Raw genomic sequence first — 13,014 nt, 5'->3', positions numbered from 1 at the left:
CTGTCTTTCTCTGTCTTTTGTGTCACAGTTCATGTGTTTTAATATAACTTGGCCATTTTTGTCCACATTTAATTCTCACCTTGCCATCTCACACTAACACTCTCTCCTTCTCTCACTTGTTCTCTATATACACCTGTCCAGTGACATTCTCGGTTGTGACCTGTACTGATTTGCAAGCATGCCGTAATTGCCTCGGTTTGCCTTGTCTGTTCACAGGAAGTTGACCAAAGTGTTTAATTATTTTGTGGGCCATGCTGAGGACTCGGCTCATACGGAGCGACTGTATGCAGCCTTGAAAGCCTTCAAGTATCTTTTTCATTTCATTGTGCAGTCTCGGATCCTCTATTTGAGGTGGGTACTGGCTCTTATTTGCTCTCAGAAATAGCCTTCAGGAGGGCTTGATTGAACTAACATTTTAGAAGGCTATTTGCTCTCAGAAATAGCCTTCAGGAGGGCTTGATTGAACTTGTCCTTCATCTGACAATGCAAATGAAAAAGCAACAGCAAAAAAAAAAAGATACTTTAGAAATCGCTCGCTTCTATATCTGAACAAACACATGGGGCTATTGGACCTCCATATGAAACGCAACAAAGCCAATTAAATTAAGAGCATTGTTCAAAGACATTTTTGATATGGTAAACCTATCTACAGTCCAGCCTGTTTACTGCATAATAAGATTACATGCATCCATATGCTGCATATTTATTGCTCAGTGTCTACATAGATAGATAGATAGACAGACAGACAGACAGACCTTAGTGGTGCTTTAAGGCAATAATCTCTGTTACTATTGCTCATACTTGTTCTAGAGTTGAATAAATACTCATCCCACACTGTTTGTGCTACAGACAAAAATGATATGAAATCATTTTTTAACGCCCTGGCATCCACCCACAACACCCTACAATCGTTGTGCTGATGTTTCCAATCAAATGTTCTTTAGAAAATGTGTTTTTTTTTTCTGTTTGTTGTTTGTCAGGTTTTATGGGAAAAGTGAAGATGGAGAGCAGTTTCTCGACTCCATTCGGACTTTATTTCTTTCTATCAGCAATCTGATGGACAGACCTCTGGATGAAGGAGTTAAGATAAAGGCAGGTTTTTTTTTTTACATGGATATACAATAGACGTTTAGAAGAAATGTTAATGGATACCTTTGGTGAACAGAGAGATTTGTAAAAAACACTTTATTTTTTTAGATTTATTTATCACTTTAAGATTTATTTTCAAAGAAATGAATACTCTTATTCAGCAAAGATGTAAATAAAATGATCAAAAGTGACAGTTGAGAGTTATAAAAAATTTCAAATAAATTCTATTCTTTTGAATTTTTTTATTCATCATTGATTAGAATGATTTCTTGTTGATTTGAATAATTTCAGAAAGAGATCATGTGTCAGTGAAGACTGGAGTAATGATGCTGAAAATTCAGCTTTGCACCACAGCAATAAATTACTTCTTAAAATTTCAAAATTTTACTGCTTTGTGTTTTCACTATGTATGTAGTGAACCTTCTGTTTATCTGCTTTTTTCCTAGGGAGCAATCTTGAAATATCTTCCCACCATCATCAATGACTTGCAGAAGGTCTTTGACGCTGTAGAGCTCAGGTAAAGTGAACATTGCTGTGAAAACATCTAGCCTTTGCATCACCACCGGTTTATAGATTTGGTTAGAAACATATTTGTGGCATACTGTTGTTTACATAATATGAAAAAAAAATCAGTTCATCAAATTTTTTTAGCATAAATCATGGTTACAGTAAGGCACTTATAATTACAAATGATTTGCACCAGTGTTCCTGATGGTTAAAAAAACAGTAATGTGAAGCTTGTATGTTTGATAAATCACTTGCATGAATAATTCAGTGAAAACTGTTTATTATTTGAGCTTTAAAGTTGTATATTGTCCTCCTGCCATGATCACTGATTTACAGAAGGTCTTTGGTGCTGTAGATCTTGACATCTCTAACAAGCTTGTAAACATCTACTGTTTGAAGACCAGTATAGGGAGTGTAGTAGTGTATCTCAGGTGTTCACACTCGAGTTAAAAATGTATGTCATTGCTTACGTATTCTTCCCCTCTTACTTACGTTACATTTTTGTGGAAAACCTTTCTTTCTCTCACAGTGTTCAGCTGGCGAAGTTCACTGAAAGCATTCCAGATTTTCAGATGGTGAGGCAGAAGCTGGGCTGTCTGGTGAAGATTGTTGAGAGTAACCTTTTCAAACAGCCAGGTAGGGCTTGACAGCCGTTCAGGTCAACATATAATTTGATCTAAAAGCTGTGTGTCATCCACACATCTCATATTCTCTCTTGTGCTTTTAGACTGCAGAGATGTTTTGTTGCCTCTGATCACAGATCAGTTGAGTGGGCAGCTGGACGATAACTCCAACAAACCAGATCTCGAGGCTTGTGTCCAGCTGCTGAGCACCGTCCTGGACATGCTGGACTGCAAAGACGTGGTGAGTTTGAAGCGGTTGAGCATCCCTAACAACTTCAGCCAGTTATGAGGAGCTTTATCTCAGCCTCAGACCATCTGATGAGCAAAACCACAGGAGCCAAACTAATTGGCATCTCATATTCTCTCTTGTGCTTTTAGACTGCAGAGATGTTTTGTTGCCTCTGATCACAGATCAGTTGAGTGGGCAGCTGGACGATAACTCCAACAAACCAGATCTCGAGGCTTGTGTCCAGCTGCTGAGCACCGTCCTGGACATGCTGGACTGCAAAGACGTGGTGAGTTTGAAGCGGTTGAGCATCCCTGACAACTTCAGCCAGTTATGAGGAGCTTTATCTCAGCCTCAGACCATCTGATGAGCAAAACCGCAGGAGCCAAACTAATTGGCTGGCTTTATGCAATTTCCAGGAGTCAGGGAGTACAGGTTTTATCAGTCCACTGGGAAACAGAGATGTGTTTACACATTCCCAATAAATTATTCAGTCAGGATTTGTTTTTTGTTGGCTCAGTCATTTTGACTTCCTCTCTGAACATTTTCACTGGCCCCCCACTACAAAAGAATGATAGATATTGATTTATCTATGCATTTTTAATATTTGCTATAAATATATATTTTTTTGTAATATGGTACATGTAAAAATTGTGCTGCAAAATTTTGTGGTCGGTAAGATTTTTGTAATACTTTGAAAAGTCTTTTATGCTCATCAAGGCTGCATTTGATTGATTACAAATGCAATAGAAACAGTAGTTTTGTGAAATATTATTACACAAATAATTGTTTTCTATTTAAATATACTTTAAAATGTCATTTATTCCTGTGATGGCAAAACTAAATAACTGGATAGAATTAAATTAATAAAAAGAACAGTTTTGAAAGAACAATTTAATGCATCCTTGCTGAATAAATGTATCAATATCTCTTAAAAAAAATTCTTACTGCCCCCAAACTTTTTTAATGGTAGTAAATAAGTACATTATATTTAATTAGTGTTTATTTATTTACTGTTATTTTTTTTTTCACAAAACATTAATGATTGCTTTGTCATTTTCAACACATTCTTACATTTATATAATGCTGTAGCAAATTTTGCTGTATTGTCAACAAGATCATGTAGAACAGAAGTCACAGAATCTCAGAAAACCAGATGTTTTAGTTTTTGCAAATCACAAAAATGGATGTGCAAGAACAATTAAATCAATACTTTTATTCAACAAACATATGAAGCAGCACAACTCAATATTGACAATAATTAGAAATGTTTCTTGAGCATCAAATCAGCATATTAAAATGATTTCTGAAGGATCATGTGACACTGAAGGCTGGAGTAATGATGCTGAAAATTCAGCTTTGACTTTACAGGAATTAATTGCATTTTAAAATATATTACAAAACAGTTCAATTATAATAATATTACACAATCGTACTGTTTTTACTGTATTTTTGAGCAAATAAATGCGTCCTTGGCGAGCAGTAGATACTTCCTGGTGAAATGTCTGGCTACATGAATGACTTTTTGTATGAATATAGACAGGCTGATCTTTCAGCCATGATGCATTTCGCTGGCTTGTTGATATGACAGCGCATTCAAGATCGGTTGACATTTCGGTTGATATGCATTGAGACAGGCAAACATTTCAGGTCAAACTCTTGCGACTTGTGAGCATCTCTTTGCTGGAGCAGTTACGTTGCAAATTTCCAAAATAAGGTCATATGAAGTTGCACCACTGTTTGTTTATGAGAGAGAGTCCTTTCTGGGTTCATACAAGCATCCTTCAATGCATTTCATTCACATTTTTTATGCTTTCAGGGTCCCACATCCGGTCATGTGAAGTTAATTGTGGACCGTCTCTTGCGAAGGGTCAACCGTACGGTCATCAACCTGAGTTTGGACTCTCCCTTCATAGTAAGACACTGGCACGCCACAAAATAGAGTGCTGTAGAAAGATTTAGCAGAGCTAAATCAGCTTACCTTCTTGTCAAAGCTGCTGTTGTTTCGACCGCACAGCGCCGAAGCCCACACACACCTGCTGAAACTCATAACAACAACAGTCTGGACCACTGAACTTAACTTGTTTATTTCTTTGCCCAGGCCCGTGGCTATGAGTTTTCTCAGCGGAGTGGGCAGCACATGTAAAGTTATTGATTATTTCTTCTCTTCCTCTGGACACAGGGCCACTACCTGGCATGCATGACCGCTATCCTGAAACAAATGGAAGACGCACATTACGCACAATACATCAGCACCTTCAAAACCAGACAGGACATTATCGTAAGTCTCCCGCTCTCTCCGCAGGCCCCATCTATCATCGCAGAGCCTTCCGTGCTCTGAGAGTTAAGTTATAAATAATCCACCTTTTGCACAGCTGACTGATGCGATGCATGTGGCTCTGTTCCCTGTCGTCTGTCGAAGTGAGTCAGAACAGAGATTAGAGCAGCTTCAAATTAGCATCTGTTTTTCCTGCTCAGTCATATCTGTGCGGAACACAAATGTCATTTGCCGGTCTGCATCTAATCGTAGTTTTCCTCTGCGTGCACATACATGCTCCTAACAACAAGAATCCTTGTTTTTTTAGGACTTTTTAATGGAGACTTTCATCATGTTCAAAAACCTGATGGGCAACGTGTTTCCGCCCGACTGGGTGATCATGAATCTTCACCAAATGAAAGTCTTTCTGCGGGCGATTGACCAGTACTCGGATGTTCTCAACAAATACTTCCTGGACTCTGCTCACTTCCACTTGCAGGTCAGATTAACGAGGACTGTAAAGGGGTTTCAAGTACACAATTACGCTTCAGGCATGAAGATAATATTACCGGAAACACTTTCATGCTTCTATATTGTCCAAACCACAATGCCTTAAAAAGAAGTAATTAACAATGTTGCTCCAAAAAGCACTGCAAATATTAGGCAACTGAATCAAAACCATTTTTCCAACCGGAAGGTGGCAAGTGTTGCCTGATGACTCTTGAATTGTTCTTTTACTCTACCATTCAAAAGTTTATAGTCCGTAAGAGAAATGTATATGTTTGTTCAGTAAAAATGCATTAATGTTATGAGAAGTGACAGTAAAATCCATTTGTAATGTTACAAAATATGTCTATTTTACATAAATGCTGTTATTTTTTTTCCTTTCTATTAATCAAAGAATCCTGAAAACAAATATATTACAGTTTCCACAAAAATATGAATCTGTTTTCATTACATTGATAATATAAAAGTATAAAATGTTTCTTGAGCAGTAAATCAGCATATTAGAATGATTTTGGAAGGATCATGTGACACTAACACTGGACTGGAGTAATGATGCCGGATATTCAGCTTTGCATCATAGGAATAAATTACATTTTCAAATATATTCGCATAGAAAAGAGTAATTTCAAATTGTGATAATATTTCAGAATATTACTGATTTTACTGTATTTTTAATCAAATCAACTCTTTCAGAAACATTAAAAAAAAATCTTACAGACCCCAAACATGCAGTGCAACCAGTGTAATTTGTGAAATGACTCTCATAAATCTTCTCTGTATAGTGAATCTAACACATGCAACTAACTGTGAGGCTTAAATAATGTAGTTAGTTACTGACTGGTTGTTTGTATGTCAGTGTGGGTTAAAGATACACTTTGTGTTTTGTCAGGTATTTTAAAATAAATACCATATAATAAGTAAATGAATGAGATGCGTTACTTCTTTTTGATCTATTAGGATGTGAAATAAAGACCAAAAGCATGAAAAGTCAAAATTAAAATAGTAGTAAAAGTAGTTTTTTTATTAAATGGAATTACATTACATTACAATTAAATTTTTTTCAAATATTTTTGTTTGATAATCTTTTATCTTTTAAATATTTTTTTACTCACCCCCGTGGCATCCTAAGTGTATATGACTTTCTTCTTTCAGGCGAATCCAGTCGGAGTTATATACGTTTTGAATATGGATATTTTTCTTACAAAAACGCATCGATTCGCTACAGAAGGCCTTTGTTCACCCCCTGGAGCCGTGTGAGACACTTTTTTTTATGGATGGGCGATTTTTATTTAAGTTCTTTTGGACTGAAGCAATGCAACACCCGCTGAGTGGCATTAAACAGCTTGAAAGATCAAAGACAATTTTTAATACAACTCCAACTGGATTCGTCTGAAAGAAGAAAGTCATATACACCTAGGATGCCTCGGGGGTGAGTAAAACGAAGCCTAATTTTCATTTTGGGTGAACTAACCCTTTAATGCAATTATTAAAGAACCGTACTTATGTGTTGGATAAAAAAATAAATGAATGTTGTCTGTAGCCATATCATGAGAAAAAATGTCCTTGATCTTCTGAGATAAAGAAGTTCATTGTACTAGCCTTACTGTAATTATTAGAACGTGTGCTTCTGTCCCAATCCTAAAAACGGCACTGCTGAATCCTTAATTTGAAGAATGCTGCTTTAACAGGCTGTAAATTGAGGCAGGAAGGCATCAAGACACGTCCAAATCCAATGTTTGCACAACATCCTGTCTGCTAAGACCTGCCTATACTTCATTGGTTGACTGTTGAAGGCAGAATCCTGAGTTTTGTTGTGGTTGGAATCAAAATGGCATCTGACAGAGTGCTTAAAATAAGTAAATAAATGTGTAATTGTCACTTTGGATAAAAGTGTATGGCAGATACAGAAATGTAAACCTATTGTTCTGTTTCAACCAGAAATGAAACATCATAGTCATTAAATATTTATTCAGTTGTCTCTAAATCTCACTTCAGTGTGTTCTGTCTAGATCATTAAACATGACATGCATTGAAACATCTGAAATCAGTAGCTAAAATTAATTGAATAAAATCTCTGATCATTTCAGTCTGATCTTGATAGATTCTGCATGGATGTTGTCACCAGGTAATGTATTTTTAGACCCAATAGCAAACCCACAAACAACAGCAAAGCGCTGTTTCCCATTTATATGCAAACAGGGAGTTTATATTCTTTTTCATCTGAGAGATTGTAGAAAATGTAATCTAATTAATGGTTGTATTTGGTGCAAAAAAACCAAAAAACTTGTCAAACATTATAACAAGACCCCAGAGATAAAAAAATAAAAGAATGAAACGGTTAATGTTCTGTGTATTGTTGTGCAGTAGCGTTTTGACCACAGATAATTTAAGCGCTCTGAATATCTCTATAAGTGTGCAATTGTCCTGTGCATGTAATTGTTTTCCAGGAGAATAGTGTTAGGGCATTTCTGTGAAGCATATGAGCATTTTCTGTTGCATGCTCTTGTATAATATGTTTTTATGATGCTCATTTGTGTTGATCTTTTGGGAAAGCGTATGGATTTTGCACCCACTGGAAGCCTCCTGCACTTTAGGCATTTGGGAAATATCATCTATACCGCTTTTGAAAAATACCCAGCTGCTAAAATTTCTGTTGCTTGGTTACCATTCATCCAACACCCTGTGCATCCGAAATATTTCACCCATAAGACCTCAGTCAATTAAAAAAGCTATTGCATTACAGTATATCAATACAAACTAATTGTCCAAATAATCAAAGCAAGGCTACGCCTTACTCATCTGTGATTATGTAACCCAAAACACAGTCATTTAAAAGCATCTGCCACTATTTCTGACAGAAAATTTTCTAGCTCTGTGTTGCAGAACAAGGACATTTCTGTTCTTGAAACAATGAATGAGATCACTATTGTTCATAAGTATCAAAATTAACTTATGCATCGTTTGTGCAGTACTTTGATTATATACCCTATGCATATGCATATTACTAAGTTCAGTTAAGAATTAACATCTTCTGTATGTGTATGCGTTTGCGTATGTGTATGTGTATGTGTGTGTGTGTGTGTGTGTGTGTGTGTGTGCGCGCACATATGAATATAAGTAATACCATGGTAACACCAAAACTTTGCTGGATCACAATGGTAACATCAAATGCAGGAAATTACTGTAAAGACTGTAAAATCTCACTGAATTTTTAATTTTTTTAAAAATCTGCCATATTCTTATATATATTTATGTCTATTTTGTGCTCAGGAAATTGTTTTGTCCTGATGATTTCCTGTTGTTTTTCCTTAATAGCTTTGGAACAACTATTTTCACCTGATTGTTGCCTTCCTTACCCATAAGTCCTTGCAGCTGGAGTCTTTCTCGCTCGAGAAACGCAACAAGATTCTCAACAAGTGAGTGAGAGACCTGCGGATACATTGTCGTTCTAGTATTCAAATGTTGGTTTTTGTTCATTTTATTTGAAAGGCTGACATCTTAAATTGAGTTTCTAAAAATGCAAACAGGTACGGAGACATGCGGAAAAGCATCGGCTTCAAGCTGAGAGATATGTGGAACAATCTTGGTAAAAGCTCTTTCCTGTGCTTCTTATCTGTTAGAGACAGTGACCACAATTACAAAAGTGGACGAATGTAGAGAGGAATTTTTACAGAATGTCCTAAAGGACTTTCTTTTTGTTCAAATGGCTTTTTATAGAGAGTAAAATCACTACTGTAGTGTTTGTCTTTATTGGCTGAGACAGAGTGCATATTTAAGTTTTTTTTGATGTTCTGAAGGAATTAGGGCTATTTTGTGATGCCATGTCACTTCCAGGCCAACATAAGATGAAGTTCATCCCTGCGATGGTGGGACCGATCCTGGAAGCTACGTTAGTGCCTGAGCCTGAGCTGAGGAAAGCCACCATCCCCATCTTCTTTGACATGATGCAGTGTGAACACCATTTCAGCACCAACCACACCTTTCAGAAGGTAAGGGCTGTTTCTGTGCCAGCATCATTTTGAGAAGTTCTGTTTCAAAACCTGCAGAAGATGTCTAACTAGGCAACTTGCTTAGGCATCATAGGCACACTCATGATGCTGTCAACGATGCTGGTAATTTGGTCAAAAATTAAAAATGCGTTGTGACAAGTTTTTGCTATTTGTGCCTATTTAATACCAACAGTTACATTGTTATCAACGCACAAATGCAACCAAAATATAACATGAACATTTAACTCTCTGAAAATAGCAAATCTTTTATCATAATTGGGAAATACACAACAAAAAGTACACTTCAGTTTTATAAATAATATAGAAAAATAAATAATGAAAATACAAATCAAGTTGTTCAGTTGTCAAGATTATCAGTCGTTTGGTGACACATCATCTGCTTGTGCAGTGAGATAAGCAGTGACACCAGTCATGTGCAAATCCAGTATCCCCAATAGGACATCCACAACAAAATAAGCATTTTTACAGAAAAATAAACATATAAAAAAAGAAAATTCAAAAATAAAGTTAACAAATCAAATATTTGATGATGGCAGCTCAATGCTCAGCTTTTTATAACGGTCAAACAAGCCTCTAGTGGTCTCTTTTGAGAGGTTTTTCCTGATAATTAAAAGTGACACATCATAAATAAAGATGCATACTAGTTAATTGTACTATATATGACAATTTGACATTTTTATGCATCATTCCATATCTATTTATCATTACACCCCTACTTGTTAAAGCCCGTTTCTGTTGGAATCAGCTGTGAGTGTTCACTATTTGTGCGGGAGCATGAGTGACCATTAACTGATGAGGGTCCATGTCGTTCATCTTCGGAACACAATTTAAGATATTTTTGATGAAATCTGAGGGCTCTCTGACCCTCCAATAGACAGCAAGGTAACTACTTTCGTCTCTACTGCTTCACTTGTGGACGCACATTCACGACAGTACCATATATGTGAGGGTGTGGCGGCGCCGGCGCTGACCCAGATCCGGCGTGATGACGTCATTACGCCGGATCTGGGTCAGCGCCGCCACACGCTCGCGTCATGATACTGTCGTTAACGCGCGTCCACAAGTGACGCAGTAGAGACGAAAATGTGGAATATAGTCGTTATTTTTGTTTTCTTTGCGCAAAAAAGTATTCTCATAGCTTCGTAACTTTACAGTTGAACCACTGATGTCACACGGACTACTTTGTCGATCATCTTGGTACTTTTCTGGACCTTGAACGTGGTAGTTACCTTGCTGTCTATGGGAGGGTCAGAGAGCCCTCAGATTTTATAAAAAATATCTTAAATTGTGTTCCGAAGATAAACTAAGGTCTTACGGGTTTGGAACAACACGAGGGTGAGTAATTAATGACAGAATTTTTATTTTTGGGTGAACTAACCCTTTAAGATGTTGCCTATGTAGGCTTCTGCATGATGGTCAGAAAGTTTGATGAAGCATTTGTGCTCTTTGCAGTTTGAGAATGAGCTAATCACAAAACTGGATCAGGAAGTTGAAGGAGGCCGCGGTGATGAACAATACAAGATTTTGCTGGAGAAAACGTGAGATTTTTTTTTCTCTCCTCTTACTAAGTGCTGCCACTTATATATCATACATATTTTTATTGCTTTGTACTTAGAAAAGCAAGTTGCTAATTTTGAATTTTAGTATTGATTATTGAAAATGATATCAAGATCACTGTCAGCTGTATGAAAACTAAATCTGCTGTAAAAGGGGCAAGCTGTTTATGCCCATTGAAATGCTTGAATGTGGACATATTTGCATTTTTGTTATTGTCTATATGCTATTTAAGGTAAATTTACACAAATTAAAGCCAATGCATCTGTAGCTGTTTAAAGCAATGTCAAACTAACATGTTTGCATAGCATTCCTCTTAAAATGGTATAGCTTTTTTGGCCCATGTTACGTCCGTACATTGTATTTGTATACTTCCTCTGCACATATATATTTTCCTAATTTTTAAAACACTACATGCTAACTTGTTTGCGCAATTGAATTATCTGTAACTTGAATTGCTATTTTATTATTTTGAAGTTTCATGTTTTGATAGAATATAATAACTTTTGGTTTAAAAATAAAAAAAGGTTTGCTTATTTGCAGATTAATGCATATAATGTCTGCACTAAACCTATTAGTACTGACTATTCAGACTAGTGCCGACTAGAATAAAAAATAAAAAAATGGTTCAGAAATCAGTACTTTTTAAGTACATTAAAAATCAAGTGCTTTTGTACTTTAACTGAAGTAAAAATGAAAATGTATTTATTAATACTTTTACTGGAGTAATATTTAATTAGGCTATCTGTACTTAGTTTGTGTACTCTGTGTGTGTTGTGTCCAGGCTGTTGGAGTACTGTCGGCGGCACCGGTATCTGTCTCAGTCTGGTGAGGCGTTGGCTTTTCTCTTAAGTAGTCTGCTGGAGAACCTGCTGGCTTACCGCACCATCACCCATGATGAGAGCCCTGAGCTCCGCATGAGCTGCACCGTCAATGTCCTGGTGAGAACTCTCAAACACAGCTGCAGTATTTATAAATATATATAAATATACCTTATTATGTGCTCAACCTGCTGGAAAGACCAGCGAGGATCCAATCGGCCATAAAAGTTGCTTAGAAACTTTAATGAAATTCCATCTCTGTATCTTCTCTCTCACGTCCACAGAACTTTTACAAAGAAAAGAAGAGGGAGGATATATACATCCGGTAAGAGTTTTAGATGATAAAAACTTCTTGTCTTGCTGATGGCACATGGATGAATCTAATGGATGGATCTGTGTTTTGTGATCTTTCATTAGGTATTTGTACAAGTTACGGGATCTACATCTGGACTGTGAGAACTACACAGAGGCTGCTTACACCCTGCTGCTCCATGCTGAGCTGTTGGAGGTTTGGACGCAGTGCTATTATTAACTGTAGATTTGGGTTAAGGTTAGATAGAGACATCTACGCTTAGATAGTGACATCTAGGAAGCAGGGTGACCAATGGCCAGTATAATGCAGATATAGTATATGTGAACCTGGACCACAAAATCAGTCTTAATTAGAATGGGTATATTTGTAGCAGTAGCGAAAAATACATTGCATGGGTCAGAATGATCGATTTTTCTTTTATGGCAAAAATCATTAGGATATTAAAGGGGTAATCGGATGCAAAATTCACTTATACATGTTATTTGAACATTAATGTGTGTTGGCAGTTTGTGTACACATCCACCTTATAATGATAAAAATCCACCCAGTGGTTTTTTTATAATTCACATAAATCTTGACCGTTTTCAGATGCCTGTCTGTGTGACGTCACACAGACCCAGGCCGCTCCCACGATAGTTGACTGACATGGTCGTCTTACCTTAGACCCACCCTGAGAGAGCTGTAACAGTCCATCATTGTTTCACCGCCGGAGCAGATGTAGACAAGAATGACTCCTAAGCAATTGAGGTTAAACTGGTTGAACTGCTGAAGACGCAGTTGATTATGCTTGTTTTTAAAGGGAATATGTCCCCGATCTACCTAAATGCGTTTATGTTCGCTCGAATCATTCGTGATCCAGCTTCACCTACAGAAGAAGTGAGTATAAGGTTTTATATGAATCTTTGCAAACCGACTTTCCTAATAACATGCTAGGTAGCAAGTTCCGTGGCTAAAGTAAACAGTATGGCTCGTCACCCCATGGAAGAGAGGGGCGGGGTCAGCAGAGCTCATTTGCATGTAAAGCGGCATGCAAGAAAACAGCTTGCTCTGAAAAGAGCTGTTTTTGGCAAGGTAAAAAGGGTGTTGTTTTACACTACCATTGAGAAA

At 37.0% G+C, this 13,014-nt stretch overlaps 1 protein-coding gene across 1 annotated transcript in view; it reads left to right on the top strand.

Moving 5' to 3' along the window:
- The window catches only part of LOC107696915 (dedicator of cytokinesis protein 5-like), a 71,452-nt gene that overhangs the window by 30,586 nt on the left and 27,852 nt on the right, over nt 1-13,014 (top strand). Inside the window, exons 22-36 of the mRNA XM_016497486.1 lie at nt 217-351; nt 981-1,092; nt 1,536-1,606; nt 2,126-2,232; nt 2,324-2,460; nt 4,265-4,360; nt 4,628-4,726; nt 5,031-5,201; nt 8,525-8,625; nt 8,737-8,795; nt 9,044-9,198; nt 10,672-10,757; nt 11,558-11,714; nt 11,879-11,919; nt 12,012-12,102. Coding sequence (XP_016352972.1) covers nt 217-351; nt 981-1,092; nt 1,536-1,606; nt 2,126-2,232; nt 2,324-2,460; nt 4,265-4,360; nt 4,628-4,726; nt 5,031-5,201; nt 8,525-8,625; nt 8,737-8,795; nt 9,044-9,198; nt 10,672-10,757; nt 11,558-11,714; nt 11,879-11,919; nt 12,012-12,102 — 1,618 coding nt within the window. The remainder of the gene's footprint in view (nt 1-216; nt 352-980; nt 1,093-1,535; nt 1,607-2,125; nt 2,233-2,323; nt 2,461-4,264; nt 4,361-4,627; nt 4,727-5,030; nt 5,202-8,524; nt 8,626-8,736; nt 8,796-9,043; nt 9,199-10,671; nt 10,758-11,557; nt 11,715-11,878; nt 11,920-12,011; nt 12,103-13,014) is intronic.

This window comes from Sinocyclocheilus anshuiensis, unplaced genomic scaffold (genome assembly GCF_001515605.1).
Source record: "Sinocyclocheilus anshuiensis isolate Anshui unplaced genomic scaffold, SAMN03320099.WGS_v1.1 scaffold1083, whole genome shotgun sequence".
Classification (NCBI taxonomy): Eukaryota; Metazoa; Chordata; class Actinopteri; order Cypriniformes; family Cyprinidae; genus Sinocyclocheilus; species Sinocyclocheilus anshuiensis.
Note: the sequence above shows the minus strand (reverse complement) of the source record. Positions and strands in the feature narration are given on the sequence as shown.